Source organism: Stegostoma tigrinum, chromosome 37 (assembly GCF_030684315.1).
Source record: "Stegostoma tigrinum isolate sSteTig4 chromosome 37, sSteTig4.hap1, whole genome shotgun sequence".
NCBI classification, from domain to species: domain Eukaryota; kingdom Metazoa; phylum Chordata; class Chondrichthyes; order Orectolobiformes; family Stegostomatidae; genus Stegostoma; species Stegostoma tigrinum.
The window spans coordinates 9,139,851-9,158,652 of NC_081390.1; the positions used below are offsets into that span (position 1 = coordinate 9,139,851).

General features: G+C 42.0%; 1 protein-coding gene across 2 annotated transcripts in view; it reads right to left on the reverse strand.

Annotated features, from left to right (window-relative positions):
• Positions 1–250: 250 nt before the first annotated feature.
• Positions 251–18,802, reverse strand: part of ptpn20 (protein tyrosine phosphatase non-receptor type 20) — a 389,207-nt gene continuing 370,655 nt past the window's right edge. For both annotated transcript variants that reach the window (XM_048563379.2, XM_059640399.1), the window contains 2 exons: positions 6,683–6,745; positions 251–3,751 (listed from right to left, as the gene is read on the reverse strand). In XM_048563379.2, the coding sequence (XP_048419336.2) occupies positions 3,662–3,751; positions 6,683–6,745 (153 nt within the window). In that variant the 3' untranslated portion in view covers positions 251–3,661. The remainder of the gene's footprint in view (positions 3,752–6,682; positions 6,746–18,802) is intronic.

An 18,802-nucleotide genomic window follows, 5' to 3' on the forward strand; every position in this document is an offset into this window, starting at 1 on the left:
CACAAACAAAGTGAGCCATATTGCATTGGGTTTATATATCACTCTGTCACATATATACTTGACCCAAGGAACTCAAGAGCCAAGGTACAAGAACATTCATGGCACTAATTTTGTCTTCAGAATAGAGGCAATGTAACGGTGAGAAGGAAGGACGTGACAGCAAACATTAGAACAGTCAGAAGTCAATACAACAGTCAGTGTCACAAAAAGATAATTATTTTATTGATCTTATGTATTAAAGACAGATTTATAAATATACAGTAATATGTACAATATGAGTAATGATAGCTTTAAAATGTTAACTCCTGGTGGCAATACTGAATTAACTCTATAGAAAAATAAATTCAAATAAAATGTTTAAAATTGTGCATATCTTAAATACTGCCCTTCTCTAACTGTAGTTGCACTAGTGATTTCTACAACAATACATAAATTAAACTCAATGCTTTCTTGGTTCTAACTGTTGATATATTGAATATAATCTGAGATATACATTGATAACAATTCTACCAACCTGTGATTTATTTAATAGACATTCAAGTTGTCACGTTCTATAAAATACCACTCTCTTTAAAGAAGGAGTGGTAGTAGCTAGACTGAAATTAAACTGACATGTTTATGGAATTATGATCAATTTACTGTGACACTAGAAAAAGAAATATTGTCTGTATCGTACAGGGATGCAGTAGGTTGAATTATCAACTGATTTCATCTCAACAATCAGTGCCAAAATCTCAGATGAACAAAAACTCTACTCCAAGTATCGACATCTATAATGAAGTTTGAGTGGGAGTATCAGAATCTGTGATCACGACCCTATTACAAGTTTTCCTCTGGTCTGATGTATGTCTGCCAGACGAACACCAAAGAAATGTCTTGACAAGACATCAAAACCTGTGCTGAGTGATGAGCTAGTCACCTGACTAGTATATGCTGCTGGTGTACTGGGTACTGGTTTGGTCTCTTTACTTGAAAAAGGATGTACGAGCACTGGAGGGGGTGCAGATTAGGTTCACTAGGTTGATCCCAGAATTGAGGGAGTTGGCTTATGAGGAGAGATTGAGTATGGGATTCTATACTTATTGGAATTTAGAAGAATGAGGAGGGATCTTATAGAAACATATAAAATTATGAAGGGGCTAGGTAAGACAGAAGCAGAGAAGCTGTTTCCAATGGCAGGTGAAACTAGAACTAAGGGGCATTGCCTTAAAACAAGGGGGACCAGATTTAGTTGAGGAGGGACTTCTTCACCCAAAGGGTTGTGAATCTGTGGAATTCCCTGCCCAGTGAAACAGTTGAGACTAACATGTTAAATGTTTCTAAGGCAAAGATTGATTTTTTGAACAGTAAAGAAATTAAGGGTTATGGGGTGAGTGGGCAGGTAGTTGGAGCTGAGTCCATGGCAAGTGTGGAAAAAATTAGCATGTTATAGAAGGTTGAAGAAAAGTCAGTATCGAAAAGGCAAAAAGATGATGTGACAGACAGAACAGTAAAAGGAAATGTCAACTCAAACACCCCTAGTTCTTAGTAACTGTTATCTTAGTAAAACCTAATCACATTTTTGCCCTAGTCAGTAAAATAAGTGCATGTTAGCTAAACATTAACAGAAGAATAAAGGCTGTAGCTCAGGAAGATTTCTGGAGAACGTTAAGCTTTGGACTATGGGATAACCGTTATCTGTCGTGTTGACTTGTTTGTCATACCTCTATAAATACCCTGTAACTCTGCATTGCTGCAGTATCTAACCTTTGTTAGCATCGACTCTCCGTGATATCACAAATAAAAAGTTCTCTTTACCTTAAAGTCTGACAGTTGCAGTCCGGTTTTTGGCTTATTAGAAGAAATTATCTAACAGCAAGGTCAGCCATGATCTTGTTGAAAGGTGGAGCAGGCTCACTGGGTCAGATAGCCTACTCTTGCTCCTACTTCTTCTGTGGTTATGAAAGGTGGGGGATCAGTTTAGTTCTGTTGGCTGGACGGTTGGTTTGCAAAGCAGTGTGATGCCAAAAATGTGAGTTCAGCTCCCATCACCTGCTGAAATTAATATGAAGGATCATCTTTCTCAACCTTTCCCCTCACCTGAGGTATGGTGGCCCTCAGGTTAAATCATTACCAGGTGTATCTCTCTCATGGTCTGGTAATACTATGGCAACTTGACTTGACTAGACATGGAAGGGTCATGATAGGTCAGCAAGCTTCAGATGGGGCAAATAAACATCGTCCACTCTTCCCTCCTTCACCTAAGAATGATGCTGTTGTAAGACAAGGCATAAACGGATTGATTCTTGTGGCTCTTCTTTCCCCATAGAGCAGTGAGCTTCTGGATTGCACTGCTGGTTGGTAGTTAATGACTGTCAGAAGAGGAGCTAAATCACATCTTGACTGGTGCAAAGATTTCATGATATAGAAAATAAGTGTCTTGTAGACAGCCAATAGCACATGATTTCCTGGACTGGCTTTTACTGCTCAAGCGTGTTGGAGAGGAATTTTCACAGAGTATTCCCTCATTGGCCATAGATTTTTTTTCTCCCTGTATATTGTCTCTTCCAGGAGATTTGTTGGTGATAAGGTTGTGGTGGGTGGTTAACAAGCTTTTATTTAGTTACGACAGTGTAGCATGGACTGAGCTTGTCCAATTTTGTACGCCTGAAAGGAAGTATTGATTAATCAGTGAGCTTAATCTGGTCATATTCTGATTGGAATTTTCAGCTGCTTGACTTGATTACATTTTTATGCTTCAAATCATGCTCTGACCTATCATAATGACAGAAAAGCTTAAACTCATTTTGTTGAATTCAACAAATATCCATCCACTAAGTCTAACATGTGCCGCAGTAAGACAGCTGTTGACATTTAGAATCATCTGTGCAAATATACAAAATCTTTAATTGGGCAAGAACCGCCATTATAAAATATACCTGACAAAAATAATCAAGCTGATGGAATATCACAGTTAGTTACAAACAATTCAATCAAAACAAAATATTGGAAGAAAGCTTTACAGTGTACAATATGGGATTAATCCAGAAATATACAAGTCTCATTGCATTTACATCCAACCATTGAGCTTTATGAAGCTTGTAAAACAATTGTCCACATGAATAACTATTTTTTTGAAACATCCTTTTTGACAGACATGTGGTCATGATTTTAAGATGGCTCAGTTATACTGGAAATGGCTCCTTCTATGATTTCAAATGAACAACATCTGCTGATCAGAGTCCCACCTGGTTGTGCTGTGGTGTGATTGAACTCTAATACAGTAAGCATAACTAAAGGGCATAGTTTTCCTTCTAAATAGCCTGCAGAAAGGCTAGGGAAGAGTATCTCTAACTCATAGTTATGAATCCTTAGTGCAAAGAATACAGCAGTTGTGTTCAGTCTTGTTGAACACATGCGTGGCATTTGACTGACCTCACTTCAACTAGAAAACTAACTAAATAAATTCTCCTTATTTGTAGAAACGATACAATTCATATATAAACAGCTTTCATAGCATAATTGTGAAATCACAGTTCATTACTTATTAGTTACTGCTGGCATGGCATTGTTTTCCTGAATCTAATTAACACATAGGAGTAGTCACTTCAATGTTTAGCTCACAACATTCCCAGGCCCATGGCCTGTGAACTCTGACCCCCAGCTGCCATGGGCTACTTTATCACAACAGGTTCTCCTCTTGTTGTTCGTTCAGCTGTTGAATGCTCTCGAGAATTTCCAACACAATGTTGTAGCAGAATATGTATTGATCCTGCATGTTGATACAGAGAAAGTGTTAATTTTCATATCTCACAATAAATGAATGTCAATGTAAGAGAATGACACATTGGGACAAATAAACCACGAAAGGAAAGCTCTACACCTTGGTATCAAAGGAAAGTACTGCCCTTTCTGGTCACCACAATCAAACGTGGCTCAATCCTTCAAATTTATCAGTTCAATAAGAATGGAAACCTCTATTTAATCCAATGTGACAGCTCTAGATTTATGGCTATTAAGAACAATAAATAGCTTTAAATTTCATTTATATTTTTACAGTTCATGTATTTTTTTTAACAATAAACATTTTATTCTTAGTGTTAAAAATCTATCAGTGGACTCTTGTGACTGAGCTTTACATTTGAAACAGAAAATAAAAAGGCACGGTTCAACAAGCTAGGTTTCACTCTGGGATCTGGCTTTTCCACTGTTAACAACAGGTGGGATCATAAGACAGCACATTGCTCATTCATTTCTCCTTGCGTAAGGGGGTGTAAAATAAGACATTAAATAAGGTGGACCAAGACAAACTATTCTCCTTTAAGAATTGTTAAATGCTTATAGAGTTGTAAAGTCGTATAGCATGGAAACAGACTCTTCGGTCCAACCAGTCCATGCTGAACATTATCTCAAACTGAACTAGTTCCACCTGTCTGTGCTTGGCCTAAAACCCTCCAAACCTTTATTATTCATGTACTTATCCAAATGTCTCTTAAACACTGTAACTATACCCACATCCACCACTTTGTCTAGCAGTTCAATCCACACACGAACTGTCTGTGTAAAAAAGTTACCACTCATCTCTTTTTAAAATCTTTCACTTCTCACCTTAAAAATATGCCCCCTTGTCTTGAAATCCCCCACCCTAGGGAAAGGATACCTGCCATTCTCCTTATTTATACCCCTCATGATTTTATAGACTTCAACCTCCTACATTCCAGTGAAAGATGTCCCAGCCTATCCAGCCTCTCCTTTTAACTGAAACCCTCCAATCCTGGCAGCATCCTGGTAAAACCCTTCTGATTCCTCTCCATCTCAATAATATCCTTCCTATAACAGGTGACCAGAACTAGTTACAGCACTCCAGAAAAGGTCTCACCAATGTCTTGAACAACCTCAACATGACATCCCAACTCCTGTACTCAAAAGGTTTGAGCAATGAAGGCATGCCAAATGCCTTCTCAATCACCCTATTTATATGTGTAGCAAACATCAAAGGCTTATGTAGCTGAAACCCTTGGTCTCTCTGTTCTACAACACCACCCACACTTCTGATTGTCCGAGTCCTGCTTTTGTTTCTTTTACCAAAATACAATACCTCACATTTATCCAAATTAAACTCCATCTGCCACTCCTCAGCCCATTGACCCAACGCATCAAGATAACTTTGTAATTTTAGATAATCTTCTCCAGTGTCCACTGTTGGGAGATCTCCAGGGCCTTATCTGAAGACAATCCTGGCTTCAGGTGACATTGTTGTGGAAGCACCCAGTTTAAACTATGGGAAAATAGCTTCATTAAATCTTTCCATTTACAGCGTACGGATCACTATTCAGATGGTTTCAGTATTCCTTGTTTCAAATGAACACGGTGATATTAGGAAATGGATAAAAAACCTTCATAAATCATATTAAAGACTCCCTTTTACCACTTCTCCCTCTATGGTATGCTGTCTTATGGTCCTACCTGTTGCTAACAGTGGAAAATTCAGATCCCAAGCTGGTTGGGCCTTATCTTTTTATTTTATGCTTCAATCGTGAAGTTCGATCACAAGAGTCCACTGGTGGAATAGTCATATAATTTATGTTCATTTAATTAACATGAGTAAGATGCAGAGACTTTTTTTCTGACCCTTTGCCTTGCTGAGTTCTGAAGAAAAATCTGACCTTGGAATTGTAGACTGGCCAAAACACTGAAACCAAATGATCATCAAACATATGCAGAAATCAAACTTTGTCGCAGAATGGAACCGCGTGACGACTTTAAGCGCTGTTGCCCGCAGAAACACTGAGGACAAGCTGGGATCCTTGCCAACAATGAGCCTACATTGATGGATGGGCCTACTAGAGTAGGTAGGTGAGGCTGACTCTGGTGAATTTGATGGTTACTGGCATCTGATGAGGGCTCAGGGCCACTGGGCTAATAATCCAGAGATCAAGGCTAATGCTCTGGGAACACAATTTCAAACCCCACCATGCCAGCTGGTGAACTGTAAATTCAATTAATATATCAGGAGTTGAAAGCAAATCTTAGCAATAAATGGTAGGAAATTATCAACATTTGTTTTAAGAAGCAATCTGGTAAATGTCCTTTAGGAAAAAGGAGTCTGTTGTTCTCACCGTGTCTGTCCTATATGTGACTCCAGACAAACCTAAATGTGGTTGACTCTTAACCGCCCTCTGAAATGACCTACCAGGCCACTCAGTCCTAGGGCAATTAGGAATTTGCACACCTGCCTTCTATGAAAGAACAAGGGGTAAAACAACATGTGTCCAAAGGTGACAGTGGGGAACCAACCAGGGAAGTGGAGCTTTTGAATGCTGGTCAGGTAGAAACAATTGGCGAGTCTGGGTGGCCGAGGAGCAGAGAGATTGCTGCGGGAGTGTGTTCACTGCAGCAGTTCTGCTTCTGGCCCGTAAGGTGTGCATGTTACTTATTGACACAGCCCCATTTCCTCTTTGTAGCTGCTGAACTTGCTTACTCCCAAGAACACTGGTTGCGCAGGGCTACTATGAAGATGCATTGCCTTATTCTACTATTTCAATGACCAAACTGACCATATTGAGCGTATTGATCCCTGTCACTTATAGCAATGGGGAACCAAACGCGACTGACCCATTTTTTTTGCGGGGGGAGGTTTACGTTCCCAGGGTAACAGGCAGCACTATCAATAAACTTGTCCCAAGGGCTTTGTGAGGTTTACCTTTGTCTGAACCATGCCGTGGCGTTGTCTTCTCATGTTCCTCACTATGTCCATGATGTCAAACTATTTAAAACAAAGAAATCATTGCAGGCTGTCAGTATGATTTATATGCACAAACCCATGGAAAATTTAGAACAAAATACTGGTAGATTCACTATTTATCAACTATTACAATCAGATCTTAATTATCCATCAAAGGTATCAAATTGTCTACCAAATATATCAAAACTGTACCAATAGAGCCAAATTAGCACTGGACTATTGCAGACACTGGGCCTAAAACTTTCTACTTCATTGTTTCCCCCAGTAGGTTCACATTCATGGAATTCATAGAATCCCTACAGTGTGGAAACAGGCCCTTTGGCCTAACAAATCCACACTGACCCTGGAGCATCCCACCCAGATCCATCCCCCTATAACCCACCTAATCCACACTTCCCTGAACACTATGGGCAATTTAGCATGGCCAATCCAGCTAACCTGTACATCTTTGGACTGTGGGAGGAAACCCACACAGACACAGGGAGAATGTGCAAACGTCACACAGACACTCACCTGAAGGTGGAATCAAACTCGGGTCCCTAGTGCTGTGAGGCAACAATGCTAACCACTGAGCCACCGTGCCATCCCTGAAGCCATTCACTGAAATGTTTCCTCCTCCTTCAACCTTACCAATGCATATTCAGCCAATTGAACTTCACATGGTTCTTAACTTCCCCTCCCTCAGTTAAAGGGTTGACTCTTTTCAATTCCTGGTCCCCACAAGCCCTGACCAGTGAAGTTGATCTTCTCCCTGGGAACACATGAGAGAGAGAGAGAGAGAGAGAGACCAAGGTGGGGGAAAGGACAGGGTGAGAGAGAGAAAGAGAGGAAGACAGTTGTAGTGAGGGAATTCCAGAGCTGATGGTCCAGGCAACATAAAGCACCAACAATGCAAATAAAATTGGGGATGTACGAGTGGCCAGAATGAGAGGAGCAGAGATATTGCAGGCAGCTGTGGGGCTGGAGGAGATTGCAGTAAGGAAGGTCAAAGCTGTGGAATTATTTCAAAGCCATGGAATGAAGTCAAGGCATTGCTTAATTGGGAGACTCTATACATCAGTGAGGCCCACAGGGTGATAGGGAATGGCACCTGTTGCCATTTAAATTATGTCAGCAGACTTTTGTATGACCTCAGGTTTCCAGACTGGAGTATGTGGAATAACAACCAAAAGAACTGCAGATGCTGTAAATCAGGAACAAAATCAAAGTTGCTGAAAAAGCTCAGCAGGTCTGGCAGCATCTGTGAAGGAGAAAACAGAGTTAATGTTTTGGGTCCGGTAAACCTTCCTCAGAACTTCGGGTCACCAGACCCAAAATGTTAACTCTGTTTTCTCCTTCACAGGTGCTCCCAGACCTGCCAAGCTTTTCCAGCAACTTTGTTTTTGTTGTTGGAGTATGTGGAAGACCAGCCAGCAATTCATCAGAATGATCAAGTCTGGAGTCCAGTTATGCTCCTTCAATTTTCTCCAGCCACTCTGCAGATCTCGGAGATTTGTGAGAATGAGGGGCTGGGGAAACTGTAAATGAACATATTGGCATACGGTCCACACCGCTTAGGGAGACAGAACAAAGGCACAAATGAGAGCAGCAACTGAGCTAAGCCGACAGAAATGAGGTCAATAGAGATTTTAGGTTGCTGACAGACATTGTGGAACCCTAAATGTAGGATAAACAGGATGAATTCCAATGCACCAGGAGCCAAGGCAAACAGAACCATTTCTGCTCAAAGTGGCTCTGTGTAACATAAGCTCATTATTAATGACAGCTTCTCAGGCTGAGTATTTACATAGGATTAAAAGTATCTATGATTCATGCTTTTCCTTATCAATGGCGATTTTACAAGGCATGAGCTATTGCAGCAGGAATGTCGATTCACATTGATGTCATTTTCATGGAGGTGGCAACTGACTTCACACTAAATCATTAGTCAGTAAACAACTCTCACTCACTCACATACACTTCAAAATTTTGTGAATGGTACAGTGTGCACAGAAATTTCCTGACATCAGTTCAGGTTCACTACATGCTCACTGTCACTGCACTTCACAGTGTGAAATGTTTTGAGGCTTTGAGGTATTTCTTGGAAAGTGTTGACAAGCTCCTGCCCAAAACAAAGCCTTCAGGCTGAGTAGCTGATGGTGTTTCCACGCTTTGGGAATGCCACCAAAACACTAACCATTTTATCCTCTCAGTAAACCTGAGGCCACAACTTTAATGGCCTCTCCCTCTGCATTCACCAAACTGAATGGTCACTCCTGTCAGTGGACTTGTATCTCGAATGGGTCACGGTATGATATATGAAATAAGGAGAGCATTGCATTTGTATAGTAATCCTCACGAATTCACATCCCAGGCTGATTAAACAACTCAATTCTGTTAAAGTGCACCTTGAAAATCCCACAAACAGCAATGTGACGAAGAGCAAATCAGTTGTTTCTTCATGATGGTGGTTCAAGAGTGAATATTGGTCAGGACACCAGGGAGCACTGACATCCCGTTTCTCGATGTAGTGCCACATGATCTTTTCCGTCCAATGTAGAATATAAAATGGATCTTACGTTAATGCCCCATCTGAAAGGCAGCATCTCCGGCAGTGCACCCCCTCAGTGTCCCACTGTTTGCAATGAACATATAACTTCTGACTCAGAGGCTAGATCCACAGTACAACTATGGCGAGTATGTACAGTAAAGTGATAGTTCAAACTGAAGCTACCATTAGCCAAAGTCTCTGACCTTTCTGCATTCACAGAAACAGACTGTTCAACCTAACTAACCCACGCCAGAGGACTAACAGTGGGAAGCCATCCAGCAGATCATGTGGGGCTGTTGAGGTGTGGGCTCACTGGACATTACTAGGCTGCAGTCAGCACAAACTCGTCATGGTCTGTAAATCAACAGGGAGGGTGTGTATTGTGCTGTGTATTCTATTAAAGCTCAAGGAAAGTTTGAACAAGGCCACAAACATGGAACAAAAAGAGAAGTTCCTGGAAAGGTCACCAGACCTGAAACGTTAACTCTGATTTTTTTTTTCTCCACAGATGCTGCCAGACCTGCTGAGCTTTTCAAGCAACTTCTGTTTTTACATAGAACATGGAACAGTACAGGCCCTTCGGCCCACGATGTTGTGCCATCCAGTTATCCTATTAAGATCAATCTACCCTGCATACCCCACTTTACTATCCTCCATGTGCCTATCCAAGAATCACTTAAAAGTCTCTTTTTTTCCTGATTTACAGCATTTGCAGTCGTTTCGGTTTATATTAGAGCCACAAACATAGAACATAGAACATTACAGCACAGTATAGGCCCTTCGGCCCTCGATGTTGTGCCGACCTGTCATACCGATCTGAAGCCCATCTAACATACACTATTCCATGTACGTCCATATGCTTATCCAATGATGACTTAAATGTACTTAAAGTTGGCGAATCTACTACCGTTGCAGGCAAAGCGTTCCATTCCCGGACTACTCTCTGAGTAAAGAAACAACCTTTGACATCTGTCCTATATCTTTCACCCCTCAATTTAAAGCTATGCCCCCTCGTGCTCGCCGTCACCATCCTAGGAAAAAGACTCTCCCTATCCACCCTATCTAACCCTCTGATTATTTTATATGTTTCAATTAAGTCACCTCTCAACCTTCTTCTCTCTAATGAAAACAGCCTCAAGTCCCTCAGCCTTTCCTCGTAAGACCTTCCCTCCATACCAGGCAACATCATAGTAAATCTCCTCAGCACCCTTTCCAAAGCTTCCACATCCTTCTTATAATGTGGTGACCAGAACTGTACACAATACTCCAAGTGTGGCCACACCAGAGTTTTGTACAGCTTCACCATAACCTCTTGGTTCCGGAACTCGATCACTCTATTACTAAAAGCTAAAACACTGTACGCCTTCTTAACAGCCCTGTCAACCTGGGTGGCCACTTTCAAGGATCTGTGTACATGGACACCGAGATCTCTCTGCTCATCTACACTACTAAGAATCTTACCATTAGCCCTGTACTTTGCCTTCCGGTTACTCCTACCAAAGTGCATCACCTCATACTTGTCTGCATTAAACTCCATTTGCCACCTCTCAGCCCAGCTCTGCAGCTTATCTATGTCTCTCTGCAACCTACAGCATCCTTCGTCACTATCCACATTTCCACCAACCTTAGTGTCGTCTGCAAATTTACTAACCCATCCTTCTACGCCCTCATCCAGGTCATTTATAAAAATGACAAACAGCAGTGGACCCAACACCGACCCTTGCAGTACACTACTAGTAACTGGTCTCCAGGATGAACATTTCCCATCAACTACCACCCTCTGTCTTCTTTCAGCAAGCCAATTTCCATTCCTAACTGCTATATCTCCCACAATTCCATTCCTCCGGATTTTGTACAATAGCCTATTGTGGGGAAACCTATCGAACGCCTTGCTGAAATCCATATATACCACATCAACCGGTTTACTCTCATCCATATACACCACATCAACCGGTTTACTCTCATGGCTGATGACTCACCAATGACATGTGACTTACCTCCCAGCATAACATACACCAACTCTAATAGGTAACAACACACTCCAAGGAAACATATCCACCTTCCCTGCCTGCCTGAGTGGCAGCCAAAACCATCCTATAACGGTTCACTCCCTCATGGTCTAGACTTCAGATGGTAATATTGCGTACTGATGCTCCAGAATTTAATCTGTTTCTGTCCACTGTAGAATCTTTACTTCACCCTCACTATTTACCTTGCCATTCATTTTAAGCTTGAAAACGGTGGATGGAGATGTAGGTTACAAAGTAAAGAGAATAGTTTTAAACCTATCAGTCATGGAATCCTCAACAATGATTTGTGGGAGGTATGATAGTTCAATGGTTAACACAGCTGTCTTACAGCACCAGGGACACGGCTTTGATTCTACTCTCGAGCGACTGTCTGTGTGGAGTTTGCACATTCTCCCCGTGTCTGCATGAGTTTGTTCCCACAGTCCAAACATGTGCAAGTTAAGTGGGCTGACTATGGTATGCTGCTTGGCCTGCTGTGTTCATCCAGCCTCACATTTTATTATCTTGGAATTCTCCAGCATCTGCAGTTCCCATTATCTCTGACTATGGTAGGCTTGGGATTACAGGGATAAGGCAGATGGCTGGGTCTGGGTGGGATACTCTTTAGAGAGTCAGTGTGGACTTGTTGGACCAAATGGATTCTATGATACTTGTGCACCAGGATATCTCAAAAGTACTGTGGCAATGAATTCCTTGAAAGTGAATGTGGAATCTCTATTTAAAGACTACAGAGGATCAGGAGTTAGTATACAGGGACAAGTAAAGTGGATGCTATTGTAATGAACATTGTTATTTTTGTTATGTTAAATTTAAATCTGCTCTTGGCATCTGAGATGCAGCAAATAGGGTAGTAGTTGCCTGGTAAAAATGTTCCAGCCTCCTGCATATATTGATCGAAACACATTAGCTGTGTCCCCACCAGTCTATGGAAGCTATGTTTTCAGCGATGTTTTCTTTTTGTGTAGACATGTCTAGCAGTTATTTGAAATGAAAAGAAAATGCTGTTAACCTATGCCTATTGTCTTGTACTATTTTATCTAGGTACTTCGGTAATTAATACTTCCTTGTATATTTTAAGTCTTGTAGGTTTGATAATTAAGGATAATGATGTGTTCTTCTAATTCTGCTTCTTTGAGTCTGAATGTCTCAAACATCAAATTAATTAGTTACTACATGACTAAATCACCTAATTTGAGTTATTAGAATGATTTGAAAATATTTGAAAACTTTGAAAAAATGGCCTGTAAAAATTTAAAATAGCCTCTAAGAAAATTCTGTTTTAAGACCTCAAACAATCTCACTGCTAATTCACTGCACCAGGAACCCAGGTTCAATTCCACCCTTGGGCAACTGTTTGGGCGCACTTTGCACATTCTCCTCGAGTCTGCTTGGGTTTTCTTCAGGTGGTCTGGTTTCCTTCCACAGTCCAAAGATGGTGCAGGCTAAGTGGATTAGCCATGCCAAATTGCTCATAGTGTCTCGGCATGTGCAGGTTGGGTGAGTTATAGGGGAATGGGTCTGGATGGGATGCACTGAGTGTCGGCATGGATTTGTTGGCCAAAGGGCCTGTTTCCGCAGCATATGGATTCTATGATCTATGATCTAATTACTTCGATATGGGGGCCAGGTTCAAAGAATCAGAGCTGGTTGCATTGTGTGAATGAATGCATTTGTTTAAAAATGCTGAAGTTGTAAGGTGTATCATGCTGAAGAGTGATCTCTTCTAGGCTTTATTAATGGTGGCTGAGAGTTATGAAAGCTGTTTTGTCGAACCTACATAAACACTGTGACGGACGTTTCCGATTCTGGGCACCAAAAGGGTATGAAGGCCTTGTAGGTGGCTCAGAAGAGAATTACTAGAATGGGTCCAGTAAGTGAGGGATTACAGACAAGTTGGAGCTGCTCTTTTAAGAGCCAAGAAACTGGAAGAGGATTTGATGGAGGTGTATGAAATATTGTAGGATTTTGACAGACTGAATACAAACTGCACTAATACAGATTGGCAATAGAACTGGAGGCAATACGAGGAAAAATATTTGCACAAGCAGTGGTCAATATTTGGAATGAACTCCATTATCACCTCGCCCTCTGTAATATTGAGCTTGATACAGATTCAGATTTCTTTTCAAAGGAAACTGGGTAATTATTTTGAGAGAATCAGAGGGAGGGTGGTAGCAGTCGTGATGATACTGTAACTTTAAGAAATGTGTTTTGTCCTGGCTTCTTTTAGACAGGGATTGAGGGGAAGGTGACAAGCTATCCATGAGAAGATAAACAACTTGTGAAGCCTTGGGTGTTTTTTTTTAAGTTAGAACATTAGAAGCAGCCTGAATGGGTGTGTGCCAGCTCCCATCAAACCAGGACTTTTAGTTTTAGCTTTCAGTAGTTGTTGCTGGGGTCTCAGCAGGGTTAGAAGGCAGTGACTTTCTCCCGGTTGGAACATACCCACTCTCTGAGTTTTCTCTGGATGCCTTTTCTCCTGGGCTGCTAGAGTTGAAGGTGAGACAATCTGTTTTCTGAATTTACCTTTTGCCAAGGGTGCGTTTGTGGAATCTTGCTGTATTGGAACAGTTACTGTTTGGTAGCAAAATAATCTATTACACTATTAAGTTTTCTAATAGAGTTAAGTTATTCCATGTTCCTCTTTCTTTTGTTGCATTTTAAATGTAGTGTTTGAATAAATTGTGTTTTGCTTGACGTCGAAAAGTTTGACCATTCGAATTGCATCTGGAACACTGCTCCTCACATTCACTTTAAAAATAAGAAAAAGTTAGGACCTAGGTTACCTTGTTGGTATATTTTGAAGGGGTCTGGTCTGGTCCATTACACAGCAGTACGGGTGATTTAACTTTTCTTTGCAAGGCTAGGTGGAAATTCAATGGGCCGAAGAGACTCCTTCTCTGGTACATTATTGTACTGGTTAGAAAATGCATTGTGAAGGTGCTGGAGGCTTACAAGGGGCTGAAGGGGAAGAGGAAATAAGTGACCAAGGAACAGGAGAAGGCCCATTATTTCCTTCCCTAGCCCAGAACGAGTGTAGTTGTTCAAGGCTGTTCACTCAACACCAACTTCTCAATTAAGGACAGGGAATAAATGCTGACCTGGCCAGCAATGTTCGCAGCCCTTGAGAGAGTAAAAAAGATCAATTAGTCAAATCCCACAGACAGTGAAGGGCTCTGATTTGAAGATTCTGATTTTGAAGACTTTCTGAAGAAGAGTCATAGCAGACTTGGAACATTGACTCTGCTTTCTCTCCATAAATGCTGCTGAATTTCTCTAGCATTCTCTGCACTTGTTTTAGAATTATTTGTTCAGTTATAATTAATAAGACCTAAGCTCAGATTATATTTAGAGCACTTATTTCATTCCATTCTATCTGCAGTTATTCCAAAATAGAATACTGATATTACTAATTTGCTTAAGGCTCAACAAGGACAGCAGTAATGAAGGTGGGTCTCTGCTCTCAGACAGGGGAAAGGGAACAAAAACAAAGCTGCTGGAAAAGCTCAGCAGGTCTGGCAGCTTCTGTGAAGGAGAAAACTGACTTAATGTTTCGGGTCCGGTGACCGTTCCTCAGAACTGATGGTGGCTGGGAAAACGTCAGTTTATATGCAATAAATAGGAATGTGGGTGGGGTAGGGAGTAAACGATAGGATAGAGCCCAAAGAGAGAGAAAGACAGTTGGACAGACAAAGGAATTGCTAACAATCAGGCTGGGAGGGTGAATAGTTGTTAATGGGGGCTGTTAGTGACGGGGGGTGGGTAGTGGCAGGCTATGTGGTGACAAGGCCTGGTGTGTGGAGTGGGCGGCTGGGACATGGGAGAGTTTAGGCCCTAAAATTATTGAACTCAATTTTGTGTCCGGAGGGCTGTAGGGTCCCCAAGCAGAAAATCAGGTGTTTTTACATCAGCTTGTGATGAGCTTCACTGGAACACTGCAGCAAGCCAGAAGCAGGCATGTTGTCCAGGGAACAGGGTGGTGTATTGAAGTGGCAGGCAACAGGTAGTTCAGGGTCTTTTTTGTGAGCAGAACAAAGATGTTCTGCGAAGCGCTTGCCAAGTCTATGCTTCATTTCCCCAATGTAGAGGAGACTGCATTGTGAGCAGCGAATGCAGTAGACTAGATTCTTGGAAGTACAGGTGAAGTGTTGTTTCACCTGGAAGGTATGTTTGGGCCCTTGGATACTGGGGAGGGAGGAGGTAAATGGGCAGGTGTTGCAGCTTCGCCAGTTACAGGGAAAGGTGCCATAGGGCTGTGGGGAGGTGTTGAGGGTGAAGGAAGTGTGAACCAGGGTGTCCCAGAGGGAACGGTCCCTGCAGAAGGCGGACAAGGGAGGGAAGTTAATATGTGTCTGGTGGTGGCATCTTGCTGGAGTTGGCAGAAATGGCATCTGACGATTTTCCAGATGCTGGTGGGATGGTAGGTGAGGGTAAGGAGAACACTATCGCTGTTGCAGGAGGAAAGAGAAGGGGTGAGGGAGGAAGTGTGGGAGATGTCGGACATGGTTGAGGGGTCTGTCGACAATGGAGCTGGAGAATCCTCAGTTGAGAAAGAAGGTGGAGATTTCGGAGGCTCCCTTGTCGAAGTTGGCCTAATCTGAACATATGCGACGGAAACAGAGGAACTGAGAGAATGGAATGGAGTCTTTACAGGAATTCGGGTGTGAGGATGTATAGTCCAGGTAGCTGTGGGAGTCAATGGTTTGAGTACGGATATTAGTAACCAGTCTATCCCCAGAAATGGAAACAGAAAAGTCGAGGAAGGGAAGGGAGGAATCAGAGATCGGCCAGGTGAAAGTGAGGGCAGGGTGGAAATTGGAGGCGAAATTATGAAGTTTTCCAATTCCAGATGAGAGAGGGAAGCAGCACCGATGATATCATCGATGTATCAGAGAAAGAGTTGTGGGTGGGGGCCGGAATAGGACTGGAACAAGGAATATTCCACGTATCCCATGAACAGACAGGCATAACTCAGGCCCATGTGGGTACACATGGCAAACCCTCTTACCTGAAGAAAATGAGAGTTAAAAGAGAAGCTGTTGAGGGTGAGGACAATGTCGGCCAAGCGAAGGAGGGTGGTGGTGGGTGGGGATGGTTCAGGTCTTTGCTCCAGGAAGAAGCGGAGATCTCTAAGACCCTCCTGGTAGGGAATAGACGTGTAAAGGGAATGCACATCCAGGGTAAAGAGGAGGTGGCTGGAGCCAGTAAACTGGAAGTTTTGAAACCGGCGTAAGGTGTCAGATGAATCATGGATGTATGTGGGTAGGGATTGGACCGGAGGGAGAAGTCTGAAGTAGATAGGAAGAGATGAATTCTGTGGGGCACAAGCAAGCTGAAACAATAGGTCTGCCTGGATAGTCCTGTTTGTGGATTTTTGGGAGGATGTTGAAATGAGCTGGGGGACTATTAGCTTGAAAGCAGAGGTGGGGTGGGGGAGATCACCGGATGAAATGAGATCAGTTACCATAGTAGATACAATGGCCTGATGTATCATAGTGGGGTCATGGTCCAGGGGAAGGTAGGAGGAGGTATCTGAGAGTTGGTGCTCTGCCTCTGCAAGGTAGAGGTCAGTACGCGGAGGGGAAAGGGATCTGGTCAATCTTACAGACAAGTCTATCTGTACACCTTGAGATCCAACATCAGTTAGGATAACCCCAACATCTAAAATGCGACTAACTTCATTACAAGTTACCATTGTCCTACCCTGTTGAGAGACCATAGGAACAGCTTTCTCATTAGAGACAGATGATTAGTGATAGTTTAACCTGAAGGTCACCACATCTCATGTGAAGGGAGGGATTGAAAAGGCAGGACTTCCATGGTGTAAACAAAAAAATGCTAGAGATCACAGTGGTTTGGGCAGCAACCATGCAGAGAGAGAGAGAACAAGCTAATGTTTCAAGTCTAGAATGATTCTTCATCAGAACTGAAGTGTGAAGGGAGCAGCATTTATGCACACAGCATTGGGGTGTTCTGGGGTAGAAGGGGTGTTGACAGAGTAGATTAAGTGATTGAAATGTGAGAAGTGCAGAACAATGGTGTGTCTAACTGCCAGACTGGAAAGAACAGACAGTCCCACTATGAGGACATGGTGACAGAGAATGTAACAAGTAAAGCTAAAAGAAAGGGAACGAATGGGAATGGGTTCACAATCTCGAAGTGTGGAACTCAACATTAAGTCCAGGACTTTCATGGTGATCTCAGCTGATGCAGGGATTGAACTCATGCTGTTGGCATCGTTCTGTATCCTACATACCACTCTCCAGCCAACTGAACTTACCCTTGAACATCATTATACCTTACACATGATGACTGTGCACATAAGCAAGGGAACCTATGTATTCGTGGACTCATAACCTGCACAAATCAGCTCACTGAGGAGCAAAGTGGGTGGAAAGAAAATGGACACAAAACTGAAAATCTCACTACCTCAATGACTTTCCTGACATCTTAAAAATATTTATTATTCAACCATAATGAGCTACTTCAAGTATCAACTGGATTACTTCACATCAAACACTAACTGTAATTCATCTGTCTCATTAATGTCTTTTTCTCTTCCTTCCCTCTGTCGGCATCTTTCCATTTTATCACTTCCCTCTGTACATGTTGTCTTTCCCACGCAACTTGGTATCCACTATAGACTTAGATATTCTTCTTTAATGCCTTTATCAAGATCCTTTATATAAACATATGAGTATCAGAATGTCTGGGATTGATCCCCAGGGTGTTCTGCTAGGAGCAGCTGTCCAATTAGACCCAGCACTATGGATTGTCAGCTTTTCTTTCCCATCATTTAGCTAATTTGCTGTTCTTCCTTTTACGGCAGGACCTTTAATTTTAACTACATCGCATATGGGACACTTGATTAAATGCCTTCCGGAAGTCTAGATATCTGCTGTGTTCCCCATATCAGCCAATCCTTTCACATCTTCAAAGTACTCCAATATCTTCGTTCTGTCTTACTTGCTTTTCATAAATCCAAGTTGTCTTGCAATTCTAGCCTTTGCCCTTGTTAAACGTCCTTGAATTTCTATCTTTGTAATAAACTTCAAAGGCTCTCTTGTTATACAGTCCAACTTTACAGACCGATAATGATATATCTGCTGATCCTGGACTCCCTGCAGAAAGACTCGTTTGAAGAGTCATTTCTATAATATTGTGCTCCTCTTTTTGATAGCAAAGGACTGTTTGATTTATCGAATAATTCCCATCATTGACTTCTATTCATTTTTAAGTGCTGGGACAATGATATGTCTCTTCCAGTTAATTACCAAGGAAGAAATTCAATGCCCGCATTGACACATTCCCTTGTCTGCAAAGTTGGGTGTAGGAATTCTTCTGTTTAATTAAATCCAGCAGAACTCTCTCTATTACGATCATAATCAGAGTCCTGCACTAAGTATACTTTTGGAATCTCAGTGCCAGACTGACATACTGTGGGGAAGAGGGGGTTTTCAGTTAGACTCCATGCTCCCTTTCAGAATGGAAAATGAGGCCAAAAAGCAGTTGTGCAGG